The following is a 16,833-nucleotide window of genomic DNA, read 5'->3' on the forward strand; positions in this document are numbered from 1 at the left end:
AAAGCAGCTGCAGCAGCCTGAGGCCTGAGGGGGCATGAGAAGGCTCCTGCTCACCTCGGCATGTCATCATTGATGTTGATCTCACAGAGGTTCTTCTTGGCTTCTGTATCATAAAGACGGACCGTCCCCACACCACTGCCTAGCAGGAGCTGGAATGGGAAGAGGCAGGAGGCTGAGGAGGACAGGGGTCAGGAAGGACTACCATGGTGAGAGAGGCCACGCCCACTCCCGTGTAGCGTGCAGGGGGCAGACTGCATGGCTCATCCAGGCAGTCAAGGAAACTCAGGCTACAACAGACCTCACTTAAAACGCCATGAAGAGGGGCTGGTTAAGAGCACTGGCTGCCCTTCCAGAGGACCCGAGTTCCATTCCCAGAATCTACATAGCATCTCACAACCATCTAAAACTGCAGTCCCGGGGGAGCTGACGCCCTCTACTGCCTCCTCAGGCACCAGACACATATGACATACACACGTCATTAAGTCATGAAAGCCAAGCAGTATTTTGAAGTGAGAGGGGCAGGATACTGAAGAGGGGGGAAAATAGAGGTGAATGGACCACTGGGGGCATCTGAGGGAGTCACTATCAGGGGAATTAGTGATGGGCTCGGAGTGAATGCATTCTCTCCTGAGGGCTGTAGGAGCAAGCTTTGCCCTAACCCCCTTCTGACTTCCTGTTTCGCTGTGGGCCTTTCCCCTGGCATGGGCTCCCATCGTGATACAGGTCCTGCAGCCAAGCTTGGGAGCCTTCACCAGAACTGAGCAGGTGCCAGAACCATGGTCTACAGACCTGTGGGCTAGATAAACTTCTTTTCTTTATAATATACCCAGCTTCGAGCATGTTGTTACAGCAACAGAAAACAGACTTTCTGTGGAATCTCTAGAAGAGAAGAAGCACTCAGAAATATTCTTTCTCTCCTTCCTTTCAGCTTTAAATCCCAGCTGCTCCAACCCTTCCTGCTCGCTCCTGCTTTCTCCTCCCTTTGTCGGACTGGCCCTGGCTAGTCTTGGGACTGAGGCGACTGCTCCATTTGCCTTTCCAGGGACAGTTGTGGCCCTGGTTCCATCAAGGCCTCCAGAATATATAGACTGGGTGCTCCCCACCTCTGGGACTTAGGATTTCATTTGGGTAAAAGTGTAGAAGGAAATAACAAATTAATGCCAGAGCAGCTCTGCTGTGGGGTATCCCCAGGAATATTAGCGAGACAGTGGCCTCCACACCCACCCGGCAAGGGAACACCAGTTCAGGGACAGCCCTGAGAAGGACATCCTATGAAGACAATTCCTTCCTATGTTTTCCGGAAAACAGACATCAGTGCCTGTCTGTTGGGCTACAGACAATTTTACCTCCTTAATGGCAAACCCTGCCTCAAAACAGAAAATCCAGTGGGAAAACCAACAGTGGGCCACCCCAAAGCAATGGGACCTGCGGAGGGCACAAGCTGGGACACTGCCCTCACAAGCTATGGCTCATTGGGCCAGGACAGTCAGGTCTTAACAAGAGAAGAGTGTGTGCCAATAATGTACCAGAAACATGGGCAGGGGGGAAATGAGAAGCCAGGGTCTCCTGAGACACAGCAGCAGACTGGATAAAGTCTTCCACAATCTCCAGGAATAACTTCACTGCCACTCCAGGCAGGACTCAGCGGGGCCAGGCCTAGATGTTTGGTCCTGGGCCCCATGATGGCATTGGGAATGAGATTCAGCTTTCCTCCTTAGCTCCGCCAGTCAAAAGCTTCTGTGCTGGGCGTGGTGGTGCATGCCTTTAATCCCAGCACTTGGGAGGAAGAGGCAGGCGGATTTCTGAGTTCAAGGCCAGCCTAGTCTACAGAGTGAGTTCCAGGACAGCCAGGGCTACACAAAGAAACCCTGTCTCAAAAAAACAAACAAACAAACAAAAAACAAAACAAAAAAACAAAACAAAAAAGAGCTTCTGAGAACTTCTGACTGACGTGCAGAACAAGCTTTGCTCGCAGAGTGTCACTTACCAGCCTGTCTCGCTTGGTGGCCCACTCCAGGGAGAGCAGTGGTGACTTAGAAATGGAGGACGCTTTGGTCTGCATGATGGGATTGAAGGACCACACCTTGATGACCCCGTCTACATCTAAGCTGGCCACTCTCCTACCGGAGCAGTCCACTCTGTGACAGGACAAAGGGAGGCATTAGTGTCTTGGCCTCATCCTCTTGGGCCAACACTGATCCCAACAACGACACTTTCCCAACTTTCCAAATGCATTAAAAATGATGCTTATGGCCTACAAGTGAAGGGTAGGTCTAGACTACTCTAGAAATAGTCATTTGTTCAAGAAATACAGTAGGGCACCAGTAAGATGCTCATCTTTCTGATTAAAGTAAAGATGAACACTGCATAAGCCTGGAGACCTGACTTGGATACCCTGGAGCCCACATAAAAATACAAGAACCAATGCCCAAGAGTTGACCTTTGACCTCTATGTGCATGGGTACACTTACACACACAGCAAGCTCGCATGCCCACAACAAGAAATACACAAAGAAGCGGATGGGATGACGATCCACACCGTGCCACGCAAGGCCGCACAGAGAACATGTGAGATGAACAGCAGCAGATTTGCAGAGTGTGTGCCTTTGGTGATGTGAACCTGGCATCTGAAATTTGGAGCTCTTCCCTCATGAGGCTCCAGATTGACCCAAGGGCCAAGCACCTCAGGAGTGTCAAAACAGGGCGCTGCCTATGCCTTGCGGGTTGTTCTCCAAGGCCATACTTCCACTATGTTTAAATGCAAACTTAAACATAGTAAAAGTTTCCATCCAAACATTAACATGGAGCCAATAAAACTGAGTGGTCTGAGGGAGACCACTACCAATGTAGCATCCTGCAGGACTCCACTGACCCTTTTGGGGACACTTGCTGCCACTAACACTCTCAAGCACTGCCTGGAATCCCGCCCCGCCCCCGCCCCAACTCCCCAGGCCTACCTGCAGTGCATGATGGACGAATGGTGCTCCCCGTATTCTTCTTGGCTCAGCACTATGAAGGGCTGCTCCGGGCGGTCTCCCTCAGAACCCGCTGTGGACACCCGGGCCAGGACCTCCACTGGCCCCATGTGGAGTTCCAAGCAGGGCTCAGGCTCTGGGCCACTGCCTTCCAGCTTCTTCTCCGCACACTGTGACTGGCAAAGCGCGGAATGTCAGCTTAGAAAGGGTCTCCTCCTCCATAGAAACACACTAGCCGACTACAGGAGGCCACCGCTGCAGGAGGTCAGCTCTGAGCTGGAGAGCTATGCACAGCTCCCCTGGGAAGAGTGGGGTGCCTACTCCCTGAAAACTGCAACCCTCTCACAAACCCTAGATGGGGAGAGGGCTGGGTTTGCTCTCCCAGTGGCAGAGTTGTGTCTTGATGCAGGCAAACAAGGCAATGTCTGAGTCCGGTTTACTGTTGTTGTGATGAAACACCACGCCCAAAACAAGGTGAAAAGGAAAGGTTTTATTTATTTGGCTTAAGCTTCCACATCACTTTTCAAAGTTGGTGGAAATCAGGACAGAAACTCAGGCAGGGCAAGAACCTGGAGGCAGAGGCTGATACAGAGGTCATGGCAGAGTGCTGCTTACTGGCTTGCTCCTCATAACTACCTCAGACTGCTTACTTCTGGACTCGCCAGCCCAGGGATGGTAGCATTCACAACAGGCTGGGCCCTCCCATATCAATCACTAAGAAAAATGCCCTACAGCAATCGTTCTCAATCTGTGGGATATTAGATATTCACAATATTATGATTCATAACAGTAGCAGAATTACAGTTATCAAGGGGCAAGAAAATAATGTTACGGGTGGGGATCAGCACAACATGAAGAACTGTATTAAAGAGTTGCAGCAGGAGGAAGACTGAGAATCACTGCCCTCCCAGCTTGTCCACAGCACAATACTATGGAGGCATCTTCCCAATCGAGGTTCCTTGTGTCAAATTGTCATAAAACTAACCAGCACAACTGAGCCATTGTCTACCTGACAAGCACTTCACTGTTAAGCCATAAACTTCCATTCATCCCCAAGATCACACAATTGAGACATCACAATATAAAACATTTCATAAACTTAAAAAGTCCCATAGCGTTATAAGTTCAAACACCTCAAAAGTTGACTCTTTAAAAATATCTAGTCTCTCTAAAGTCCTGTAACACTTCAAAATCCCTTTTTATAAAAAAAAAAAAAAAAAAAGTTTAAAGTCTCTCAACTGAGTTCCTGTAAAATTAAAACCAAATTAAATGCTTTCTTACTTCAAAAGGCAAGAACCAGAGCAGTCACCACGATCCAAACAAAGTGAATCCAAGCTCTAACAGTGTAAACAGCTCAGTGTCCAGCATCGGGTTCTCTCAGGCTCTCTGGCTCCTCCAGGGTCATCTCTAACTCTGCCCTCTGCAGCACGCCCAGCTTGTCCCCTAAGCCTGGGCAGGCTCCACTCCACCACTGCTGCTGATCTTGGTGGCCATCCATGGTACTGGCATCTCCAAAATGCTGGGGTCTCCTGATACAAACAGCTTCTCCTGGCCTCTCTTCATGGTGCCAAGCCTCAACTTCTCGACACGATCCCTTCAATTCTGTGCCTTTGCCAGTGGCTTCTCCTGGTCTCTCACAGTGCCAAACTTCAGCATGCCTTTAAAAACAGTACCATTACCAAGGTTCAGCTGCCAGCCCGAAGGACGATCTTGTGTGCCTCTGGAGCACGGCTTCTGTGTGCTGGCTCTCAGGAAACACCAGAAGGTTTCACCCCAATGATACTGGTCTCTTCTTAATCACAGCTAATTTCTCAGCTCCAGCTGACCAGCATCAATTGTCCCCGTAAAACAAAGGTTTCACTTCAATGGTGCTGGTCTCTTATAAGTCACAATTGAGTCTTCAGCCCCAGCTATCCAGAACCACAAACAGCACATATGTCATGGCCCTGATAGCCTTTAAGCAACTTTCAAATTTCCCTCTGAAACTTCAAGTCAAGCCAGGCCTCCACTGCCTGCATTTCTCCTCAACATTCATTCCTCCTGAGTTCCCACAGAAGCTTTAAACACTCAATGGATCTTCTAACCCAAAGTCACAAAGTTGTTTCACAATCCTCCCAAAAACAACAAGATCAGATGATTCCCGACTATCCTAGTACAGTGTCTTAGGGTTACTATTGCTGTGATGAAACACCATGACCAACAAAAGTTGGGGAGAAAAGGGTTTACTTGGCTTATACTTCCACATTGCTGTTAAGCATCAAAGGAAGTCAAGACAGGAACTCTAACAAGGCAGGAACCTGAAGGCAGGAGCTGATGCGGAGGCCATGAAGAGGAGCTGCTTGCTGGCTTGCTCCTCCTGGCTTGTTCAGTCTGCCTTCTTAGAGAACCCAGGACCACCACCCACAATGGGCTGGCCCTCCCCCATCAAACACTAATTTAAAATATTTCCTACAGACTTCGCCTATACCAATTAAGGCTGCCTCCTCTCTGAGGACCTTAGCTTGTGTCAAGTTGACATAAATCTAGCCAGCACATGTGGGGAACAGAGCTTAATGGGAGCTGACTGTGGGTCAGCCCCTGTGCTGAGTGGTTATAGCTTCCCCTTAACTTGCTTCCAGATGATGTCACTACCACCCCACTTACATCTGTGGGAACTAGACTGAGGCAGAAGCTAAACACCTTCCCTCAGAGCACCGGCTGGCAGCGGGGAGGACTTGGGTGTAAAGCTAGAGCTGTCAAGTGAAGCCTGGCCGTGACAGTGCACCACGCCAACCAGGATATGTTCCTGACTCGGGGACCAAGGAAACTGAGGCTAGTGGGCAGACAGGAAGAAAGGCCCGAGAACCTCAGGGGCAGTCCAGCATCTGCCTCCCTGTGGCACCAAGTGTCCTTCACCACGATCCCTCACTGCTCACCCAAGATACACCCAAGACCTATGGTGCACTGGCCACCTGGAGGCCCTGACAGCCTTCCAGTTATCCCTCGGGATAACACCACCAAGTGGGGGAAGGAGCTATGATAGGACTGCAGAAGCAGTCTGAACCCTTCAGAAGGCCACAGTGTGTGCTCTCCACCACTAGGCTGCTAGCATAAGGCCACAACTGCCTTCAGAAGGACAAGAGGGCACACCCAGGAACGAGTGTTCCAGAGGGTGAGCCTTGTAAGTCACTCGGGCTTTGGTAGGAACAGCTGACACCATCAGGAAAAGCAGATGCCATCTCACGTTCCCATAGCAAGAGATCCCGTCTCCAGGGCTCCCAAGAGGGAAGATATGGCTACAGCACCTTAGTGAGTAAGTACGCCAATAGGGAAGGTCTGGTACGTGGGGGTTCCCATAACTCGTCTTACAGAGATCTTTCTGGCCCCACTTGAGAAAATACTACCAGAAGAAAAGCAGGCCAAACAGAACCCCCAAACCACAGTGTGACACCAACCAACGCCAGGGCAGGCCCTGTCTAACAGCAGAACTCAGAGGGACCCCAAGGGATCCGCGGCTGCCCAGGCACCCTATACCTGAGAGGAGGACGTGGAGAGCAGCTCCCGCCTCTCCTTGCCATGGTCCTGCAGGCGCCGTTGTCGCTGATGTGTCCAGCCTACTTCCCCAGAGACCGGCCCGCTCAGAAGGCTCTTCCCATCCTTGGCCGCAGGCCCTGGGTCCTTTCCCTTGGTAACCTAGGGGATGAGAAATAGGCTGTGGAAAGTCTCACTCGGGCTGTCCAGACAGTGACTGCAGCAGGAAGGATGCAACTCCTCTCCCCACTAGCTCCCAAGAGAGGCCCTCCCAGGCTGGCCTAGGCAGGAGGTTTGACCCTCCAGACTGAGCTCCTCCTGGCTAGGTGACCTGCTGCCCTCAGCCTGCACTCTCACCTGGACAGAGGCAGAGATAATCTCTTTGAGCCAACAGAAATAATCAGTTTTTGTTATAGGAGCCCAGTACTTTAGAACAGGTCAGTTCTCACAATGGTTAATAACAGAATTTATATGTAACATTTGGATAATATTAAGTACACGCACGCGCGCGCGCGCGCACGCGCGCGCGCGCACACACAAGCCAATCTCCTCCATAGAGAAAAAGAAACACAATACAGTCCATTGTTTTGGGTCAACTATATGACTAAGCTGGCAATTGTAAACAAATAAAGAACTGGGCTGGGGGAGGGGGGAGGGGTCAGGGGTCGGTGACAGAGCACCTGCCTAGCAGGCAAAAAAGCTTGAGTTCAATCTCAAAAACAGCAAAATAAAACAAACAAAAAGTCAGGAGCCATGCCTGGTGGCACAGGCCTTTAATCCCAGCAGTCTGGAAGACAGGGGAAGGAGGCCACCGAAGAGAGTTCCAGAACAGTCAGTGCTGTTACACAGAGGAACCGTTTCAACAAACAGACAAAAGAGTCAGGACCACTAAATTATATGGTTTACAAGCGACTAAACTAACAGAACTTACTTACCCTAGAAACTGTGTAAGATAAATTAGAAAGAAAAGGCACTAAAATTTTTCTCACTTTTTTCATCCAAGAGTGAAAAAGTCCACACTATAACAAAGGGATGGATCTAATAACCTCTACCTACCCCAGACAGCTCTTCACTTCCTGTGAGCAACAGGAGGTGACAACTGTTAGCCAAGTGCTGAAGATGGTATCCTGGAGTGCCAACCCTCAAGACACAATCTACCATGCTCCTGTTTACTGACCTGGATGGCAAGGAGTAACTCCCAAGATTTGTCCCCTGACCTCCACCTCTATGCTGCAGTACATGCACACACGTCTTTCTGGTGTCTCTGTCCGTCCAGTCTGTCGTCTCTCTCCCTCTCACACTTAGACACACACACACACACACACACACACACACACGTGTCATCCTAAATCTGCTCCAAGACCCCATTTTATACACATCATGCTGGCCACAGTTCCGGGGCTGGGCACCAGATGCTGCTGCTGGTGAGGCTGTGCAGACGCAGGACCTGTCATCCCTTCCTGATGACAATACATAATGATAAGCCCCAAAGGGAGATGGGAGGGAAGAGAGAACCTTTGCATCAACCTTTCAGGTAAGAACAAAAAGGCTAAAGCGGAAGCAAGGAGAAGCCACAATGCAATGCAAGCTTCCAACAGACCCCCAAACGCTGTCTGCCATTCTCTGGACAGGGCGCTAGAGGGAAGGAAGACGCTGGGAGGACTTGGGAGGACTTGGGAGGACTGTGTGCTCCCTAGGTGGTGACACCTGCCCGCTGCCCGCAGGACTAGCGCTTTCCACCCTCCCTCATAGGACAATCCTCCTACCAGCAGCCTACACCCTGCAGCCCTGACTGGCACCTAAACAAAGGAGTGGCTGGCTGCTGGCTAGGTGAGGCCACCAGAGCAGTGACTGTCTGCAGGGACACGTGCCTCTCTCTTTCTATTACTGGGGGATGAGGGGGTCCTTACCCACCAAGCTGAAGACCGGAAGTGCTTGGGTTTCCTTTCTCCAGGTTGTAGGATATCTGCATATGTATTATAAAATATCTTGGGCATGTGACACACATCTAAACATAAAATGCATTTAGGCTGCATATACCTTCTATACCTACAGCCTGAAGGTAATTTTATACAATCCTTTTAAAGAGCCAGGGGGTGCTTGCCTCTCCTGTGCACAGCCCTGGATTTGGAGCCTAGTACCGGAAAACAAGCAAAACAAACCAACTCGCCCCAGCAGTTTTGGTTTCCATGCTCCTGGGCTGCAGGTGCCTGGCCTATATAAGCAGAACCCCTGAGGAATTCTTTTGCTGCCCATGTGGTTTAACAGAGAGTAAAGGAAGTGCGAAACAGATTGCCACACTGGGCAGCTGGCTGGTTATGCTTGCACAGCCGACAAAAAGCCTTGAGGGAAAGGTGACTCCGGGAGGATGTGTGAGAAAGGGGTGGCCTAGCCCAGTGAGGTTCAGGCTGCAGCTCTGGGAACAAAACCAGAGAAAGGAAGGGCTTCGAAAAGGTAAGCGTGCGGATGTGTGGGGCAGCAGATCTGAGGCAAGAAATGCTGGCCACTGGGCGCCCAAGAAGAGGGCAAGCAGCTACAGGGATGTGTGATGCTGTCAAGTCATAAAGAGTAATGCAAGCCTAGAAAGTGCTAGAAAGGGGGCTGCAGGGGGGGCCCAGTGCACAGGCACGAGGACTGAGAGGAGCCCCACAACCACGCCCCTCCATTTTGTAAATACAAGTAAATCAAGTCTGGTGTGGAAAGATGTGCTTCCAGTCCCAGGGCTGGATCAACAGAGACTGGAGGTCCCTGATCAATCACTCTACCCTCTAGACCCAGTTCCAGGCCCGTGACAGGCACCAGCTCAAAAGGTGGGTGGCTCCTGAAGTTGTCCTCTGGCCTCTGTGTGTATACACATGTGTACCTGCACACACAAGCACCTGCACACACAAGTCAACACACTTCTCAACACACAACGTGCTAGATCAGCAGATAAGCTAAGTCACAGACTGTGTAGACACCCTGACGATAATAAGCTAGAGACATGGCCAGGGACTCGTGTGAACAGAAGAGCAGAGAAAGGAAGGGTCTATTATGGGTTAGGATTGCACAGCTGACGGGTGACAGGTGACGCAGAAGGACTTCATTTCTGCAGCTCTTCCCCTCCTGCCTTCAAGCACGGAGAAATTCCTATCAACTTCGTCCATGACTGTTCCCCTCCAGATGAAACATGGTCTGCTTATAAGCCTTAAGCTGTTCCACAAAGAACAAGAATGGTAAGACGTACCACTGAGACACGGCCCATTTTAATTCCAAGGATTAGAAACGAGCCCGTGGCTGTGGGTAGGTCCTGGGAAGATAAATGCAATGGGAGAAGTGTCTTTTTCTAAGACGGGCTTGGAGGATGGTGAGGGAGCACTGCGGAGGACAAGGTCTGCTGTGATCACATGCTTCCTCAGAGAATGATCTGAAACCACAGGAAAAGCTGCCAAAAGGCAGGCGCCAAGCAGCCACATAGATCCCTGTCCCAGGGCCGTATCGGGGTTTTCGTGGACCACAGGAGTACCCTACCTCAGGAACAGGAGTACCCTACCTCAGGAATAGCACTTTGTCGCTCTCCTCTCTGCTCATTTATCTCCTATGCCTAGTAAGCAGTGTCCTTTCCTCTTTCGATGTGTGTGGTGGCGAGGGTGCTCAGTCCAGATGGCCACTGTGGTGGTTTGTATATGCTTGGCCCAGGAGGTGGCACTGCTGGGCGTGTGAATTTGTTGGGGGAGGTGTGAATTTGTTGGAGTAGGTGTGGTCTTGTGGGTGTGGACTTCAATACTTAATATATTAATACTTTAGTATTTGTCCTGACTGCCTGGAAGTCAGTCTTCTCCGGGCTGCCTTCAGATGAAGATGCAGAACTCTCAGCTCCTCCTGTGCCGTGCCACGCCTGCCTGGGTGCTGCCATGCTCCCTAATTGATGATAATGGACTGAACCTCTGAACCTGTAAGCCAGCCCCAATTAAATGTTGTTCTTATAAGAGTTGCCTTGGTCATGGTGTCTGTTCACAGCAGTAAAACCCTAACTAAGACTAACAGATAGTATAGAGGCTGAAAATTCTCAGAAGCCCCCTCTAGTACCTCCCCAGTCAATGCAGAGTCCCCAGCAGGAGGACCCAGAGAGATCACAGCTAGAGGGTAAAAGCACTTGTCACTCACGCATGACTAATGACCTGTGTTAAATCCCCAGAACCCATGATGGAAAGAGACACCTGTCTCTGTAAATTGTCCTCTGACCTCCACACATGTATCATGACATGTGTGTTCATGTGCACAGATGCGCGCACACACACAATAATACTACTAACAATAATAGTATTTTTTAATCTTAAAAAAATCTTTAAAAAAAAAAGCCAGCAGGAACTAAAAAGGGACCCTTCCCTCACATGTCAGAAAGGCAGAGAGCTGGGGCCCCAAAACTTCTATTTTACAAAATAAAAAATACAAATGGGTATTAAGAATAAGCATATGGTAAAACCAGAGAGGCAACAAAAGAGTCATTGATAGCGAGAAGCTCGGGGCTAAGTGTGACCCGTCAGCTGCTGCTGAAGGAGAGAAGACAGTGTCCTTCAGCACCAACTGTGACGATCACAGGATACCAATATGGCAGACCTCTGTGGAAGGCAGCTGTCCACGGAGCACTTTAGTACACAGGCAAATGCGTGTCCGGATATAAATGTGCACAACTTAAAAAAAAATGTTTTCTGTGACATAATTCACCACTGCAGGTTTTAAGGACAAATCTCATAAAAATCCTAACTAATGCTGGGGCTGGAGCCACTCAGTGGTTAAGAGCACTGGCTGCTCCTGCAGAGGACCCAGGTTCAGTTGCCAGCACCCACATGGGGCCTCACAACTGTAATTCCCAGGGTATCTAACACACTCTTCTGGCCTCTGCAGGCACCAGGCCCATGTGTTGAATATATATGCACCTTGGCAAACATATATAAAATAAAAACACTTTAAAAAACTCCTAACAAGTGGATTCATACGACATTCAAATGGCCTAAATTCTATCCGGTCACCTGGCTCCCAACAGTTCAGGAGAGATGTCTGTAGCCTGTCTTTTGTAATTTGCTCCTTCTAGAGACAGCCTGGGTAAATACAGGAGGATTCCAAAATTCTTCCTAGAGAGCTGCCCAGCTTTGGTGGGAAACAGATTTCTCCTGAAGGCCAAGGCATCAGAAGGCAGAGCCTCCTAAAGTTCAAACTGTAGTGACAGGCATCCTCCCCCACCCTGCCTAGTTCCAGGGCGCAGGCCTAAGCCAGAAGGCCTCACCACTGCTGTCTCAGCAGGGAACAGGGTAATTTGCAGAGGCTGTCTTTGCTTTCCCTACTTGACAGCCAATTAAGGGCTATCTCCATAAGACAGTAATTCCCACCCGCAGTCCCTGGCTCACTTAGCGGATGTGAAAGGCCCAGAATTATACTCCAGGGAAGGACACAAAGGCAGGGAAGCTCTGCACTGCATGCCTGCCCTTGTTGAGGTGACCTGTTGGCTCTTGCAGTTACAGATCCCGGAAAACCTTGGGGACCACGGTTTTACAGTCACCCCCTCCTCACCTCCAAATCTGCCTCCAGATTCCTCCCAAAAGCCTGGAGAGTGTGTGTTCACAATGGTCTGAAACCAGATGTCATGCCTCTGCCCTGTAATCGCAGCATTTGGAAGGCTGAGGCAGGAGGACTGTCAGAGTTTAGGGCCAGCCTGAGCTACATACAGTGTGGGACCCTAAGCGGGCAAAATGCTGTGAATAAAATTTGCAATGCTATATGTAAATAATATTTAAAGTAGAAAAGTCTAATAATTTTATATGTTGCCCATTTAACAATAAAATACCATTTACGTTTCCTGTGTGTTCATCCTTTAACAGCAAACAAGAAAGAAGGATTCTAGGATGACCACGGTGGGAAAAGATTGACCCTAACATATGTTGGTCAAGCCAGCTGGTGTAGAGCACAGTATCTGCAGCTACGGAGTCCACAGGAACATGCTACCACAGCGCAGGAAGGCCCCTACCACATACTGCATCAGACACTGGGGAGAGAAAGGTCTACAACACTACCTGAACGTCAATTATGACACAAGAACAGAGACATTATAAAGTCCCCCAAAGTGAGGAGCCGCATACCAGGGATCCCAGGCTGTGGCGACAAAGGTAACAGAGAGTGAGCAGAGAAGTTCAGCATGGAAAGAACTGGACTGTTCTATACAAGCTCATCCTGTGTGGGCTCGGGGACAAGCTAAGGTCACCACAGGTGCACTAACGAGCTTATACTAAGCAAATGCCCCTGAGATAGCAGAGAAAGGCTGGCCACACCACAGGAGCCCCTACTCTGATGCACAGTAGGACAGGGAGGGGGTGACCCTGAAATCCACTAACAGTTCTACAATTCTGCTGTTCCCTCGAACCTCAAATCTACCAGTTATTATCAGAACTGAAACAAATGCTGAGCCTAAATATCTACCATTGGTTGAAAACAGGAAGTGAGTACGTTGGGGAGATGGTTCAACGGGGAAAGGGCCAGGCTGGCTGCAGACACCCATGGTGAGCTGGGAGAGCGACAGAGAGAAGGCACTCAGCATTAATCTCTGTCCTCCAAATGCGCACATACACGTGCATATACACTGCAAAGAGACATGCACCGACAAAAATTTTAAAATCATCATCATCATAAACAGAGAGAAAATGACTTGGTCAATTCTTTTTGCCCCCTAGAATGTAGACAGCTATGGTCTCCATTAAGGATGTAGAAAGTGCACTGTGAATATACAACACAGTGGCTCAACCTTGGTTCTGTTGTATTTTAGAGGTAAGCTCATAAATGTTTCCTTGTAAACCATACATTCTTACCCTCACCTTTGGCTGTAAACTACACACACACCACCACCACCACCACCACCACCACCACCACCACCACCACCACTACCACCACCACCACTCAGACTTACTACATGAATCCTGAATGTATCAAAGGCATGGCCACAGGCTTGCCTGAAGCAGTCTTTGTGTTTGCTTTCAACCCCAGTGAAGCTTGAGTTCAAGAGACTCAATGTTCCACCACCATCCACCAAGCTTTTAAACGTTGCTCACTGAGATGCAGAAAGCTAACAGTGGAGGAGACCTAGCCACATTCTAGAGGAGCCAAAGCTCTACTTGTAAGATTCGGACTCTCAGAGAAGCAATCGGGGATGGCGCTGGCTGATTTATGACTGTCTCCACACTCAGGCATGCCAAGGTGACAGTCACACAGCACTGACATGGGCTATGAGAGCTGATGGCGACCAGGATCTTCAGGAACCAGGCTTGACGCCTCTGCTGGACACTGCTGCTACCAAGGGCTCTTTCTTCTGTAGCTCTGTTCCTCCCCAAGAAAACTAGGGAGGATTTAAACATCCCGAGTATGGAACAATGAGCCTGAGCCCATGCTCCATCTTCCCCAGATTCCTACTCAGTGTCTCCAGCTCAGCAATACTAACTCATCCACAGGCCTGTGGCAGTCTCCTGCAGACCCCAGCATCCTGGGCACAAACAGCCACCCTAAACTGCTCCACCAGTCACAACTCGTCAAGGGCAGTGAAGAAGGGAAAGACCAACAATCTGCTGTCTTACGCTGCGGGTAGTTTCTTTAAAAAAATCTCTCTTCTCCTTTTCCTCTTGGGACCAGGAAGTCCCACCTCTACCTTCTATCTAGCAATTGGCCTCCAGCCTTCTTTTTTTTTTTTCTTTGAGACTGGGTTTCTCTGTGTAGCCCTAGCTGGCCTGGAACTCACTCTGTAGACCAGGCTGGCCTTGAACTCAGAAATCCGCCTGCCTCTGCCTCCCAAGTGCAGGGATTAAAGGTGTGCAAGTGCAGGGATTAAAGGCGTATGCCACCACCACCGGGCAACCTCTAGCCTTCTTTATTGGCAAGTCAAGAACCAACTGGGGAACAAGACCTTAGCGACAGAACCTCCCCCTTACAGTCTTAGTCAACACAGGAGAAGAGAAAGCAGTGAGGTCTAAAACTCCAAGTCTATTAAACCTGCAGACATCTCAACTGTGCTACAGAAGTGCTCTACTGAGCCACATCCCCACTGGGAGTTCCCAAAAGCAGTGGATTCTGACAGACTCTACCAGTAAAACCCCTTGGTAGGACTCCTGGCTGCTCTGGACATAAACTGGCATCAAAGGCCTCTTATCATTTAGCATAAACATGAAGAATGGTAGAAGTCTTTTATAGAATCAGCAAGTATCAACTTTTTAAGTGAAAAACACAGGCTTTCACTTTAGTCTTTAATTTACCATTAGGCCAGACACTTGTTTCTCTCATTTGTATCACTCACACTTCAAAATTGCAAAACTTGGATCAGAATCCACACTTGAACACTAAACACTCGCAATCCCTCGAGTTGCCAAGAAACCTAAGCAAAGGGAAGGACCCCTTCCAAATCTACCCCTGCTGCCATCTGACACCTCACTAATGGAGTGTGACAGACTGACAGTTGTTACAGAGGTGCAGGGGAACTGGAGGACAAAGCTACTTGGGGCTGAGAGGCAGAGATTAGGAGTCCAAGGTTCAGTAAGTCCTGTGGGCATGTCCACACATACTCAGCCTTCTGCCTCAGCATCACGCCCTGCACTGCCAGACACGGGTGAGATGGAAAGGGGTTTGTTAGGTGGATTTTCTGGGTTGTTTTTTCACTAAATCCCCCTCTACAGTTTTATTGCTGTTCTCAACCTGCAATGACATCACCAGCTTGGTAAGGCTGGGGGGGGGGGGGGGAGGGGCCTCTAGGGAAGGGAGAAGAAAGGAAGGGGAACTGAATTCGGGATCTCATAACACACCCAGGAATTTGGCCCTGAGAAGAGGAACCACAAGTACCTGGAGTGACAAGGAGTGACAAGGAAGAAGGCCTGAGAACAGGGCATCAGAAGCATCTTGATAAGCACTAGACAGGCAGGGCCCACACTTACCTGACTGCTGAAGGAGTCTTTCTTGGCAGAACTCTGGGCCTGAGCAGGGCCTTGGGCAGGTGACAACCTTGAAGGGCTCTTCTTAGTCTGAGGCAGCAGTGAGGACAGGAACCCCACTCGAGGAGACTGGGAGAGGGAGGCGGGCCTCTGGCTGCACACCAATGCTCTGGCAGAGTAAATCACAGCACAGCATTAGGAGCTGGAGCTGGGGGGGGGGAGGGGCAGGGATGAGGACGATCAAAGTACACACAACTCCTGGCCGAGATTAGTGACAGGGGGCTTGGGTAGGTTCTGAGACCTGAGTTTGAAAGGTGGCATGACCCTTGGTACCATTTCCTGACCAACGAGCCAGAAGCACATCCCCAAAAGTGAAGTCTGCAGCTCTTTTTAGAGACCCAGGAGAGCTCAGAGTTGCCTTGTCTGATGGTTGGCAGTCACACATGCTACTGAGCACGTGACTGTGTTAATCCAAATGGAGATGAGCTGGGGTGAGCCACAAGGAAATGCAAAGACTTAGTGTGTATATATATAAAAAATAAAATACAGGGGCTCATTATGTTTGATTAACCCCAGCAGCCTCTCCTGAGGAACATCCCACCTGTGGAGACCAGTCCTTCCACCTATGAAGCAGCATCCCTGGACGCCACCATCATAACACCCGACCCAGCTGTACAGTTCTCCATCCAGGGGAGAGCCTTAGAAAACTGGGACCTCACGTACACAATTAGGAACCAGGTATGCTAAATCCCTCTGTGGCAATGCTCCCTCAGCAGACACAGGGCACTGCCAATGAGGAAGTCAGTATGACACTCAGACCACAGAGAGACCAGGGGACAGATGGCAGCTCCCACTCCCCCGAACCCATAAACCACCAAGCACACTCACAGCTCCGAGTCCCCAAGGCGGTCCATGCTGGAGACATAAGGTGGCAGTTTGTGTTGGACCAAAGCTGCTTCTTCTTCTTCCTGCTGTTGTTCTTCCTTCTTTAGCCGATGGATTTCAGCTTGCAGTGCAAAAAGCTATGGAGGGGAAAAGCCCAGTTAGCCAGTGACATTACACGACCTTCACTCTATTGAGGGAACTTCCTAGACATGCCCCATGCAAACCTGGCCATAAGGAGCACTTCTGCTCATCAAACGGTGGGCAGATGAGAGCGCCACAGCTAACAGCGAGTTTAAAACGGGAAACGCTTTTGGACATCCAAAACCACTGTAGGTTTTTTCTTTTTATCGTTTGATTTACTTCCTTTTACCACTTCACTGTTTCTTCCTGAATTCACTGGAGGGAAATCCTGCCTTGATTTTTGAAATCCACAAAATGAGCGTTTGAAACTTGCAGAGGAAAATGTTTTTAATGATTACAGTATTGCATCTTTAGCCCTTGCCTATCCACGAATCTCAAACCCC

General features: G+C 49.6%; 1 protein-coding gene across 2 annotated transcripts in view; it reads right to left on the reverse strand.

Annotated features, from left to right (window-relative positions):
- The window catches only part of Wdr91 (WD repeat domain 91), a 31,685-nt gene that overhangs the window by 10,012 nt on the left and 4,840 nt on the right, over window positions 1-16,833 (reverse strand). Inside the window, exons 5-10 of one of the 2 annotated variants that reach the window (XM_052173416.1) lie at window positions 16,313-16,446; window positions 15,428-15,593; window positions 6,489-6,647; window positions 2,958-3,145; window positions 1,988-2,138; window positions 55-149 (exon numbers count right to left, since the gene is read on the reverse strand). In XM_052173416.1, the coding sequence (XP_052029376.1) occupies window positions 55-149; window positions 1,988-2,138; window positions 2,958-3,145; window positions 6,489-6,647; window positions 15,428-15,593; window positions 16,313-16,446 (893 nt within the window). Of the gene's footprint in view, window positions 1-54; window positions 150-1,987; window positions 2,139-2,957; window positions 3,152-6,488; window positions 6,648-15,427; window positions 15,594-16,312; window positions 16,447-16,833 lie in introns of both variants that reach the window. The other variant, XM_052173415.1, reaches the window with a different exon arrangement.

The sequence above is a fragment of the Apodemus sylvaticus genome, chromosome 2 (assembly GCF_947179515.1).
Source record: "Apodemus sylvaticus chromosome 2, mApoSyl1.1, whole genome shotgun sequence".
NCBI classification, from domain to species: Eukaryota; Metazoa; Chordata; class Mammalia; order Rodentia; family Muridae; genus Apodemus; species Apodemus sylvaticus.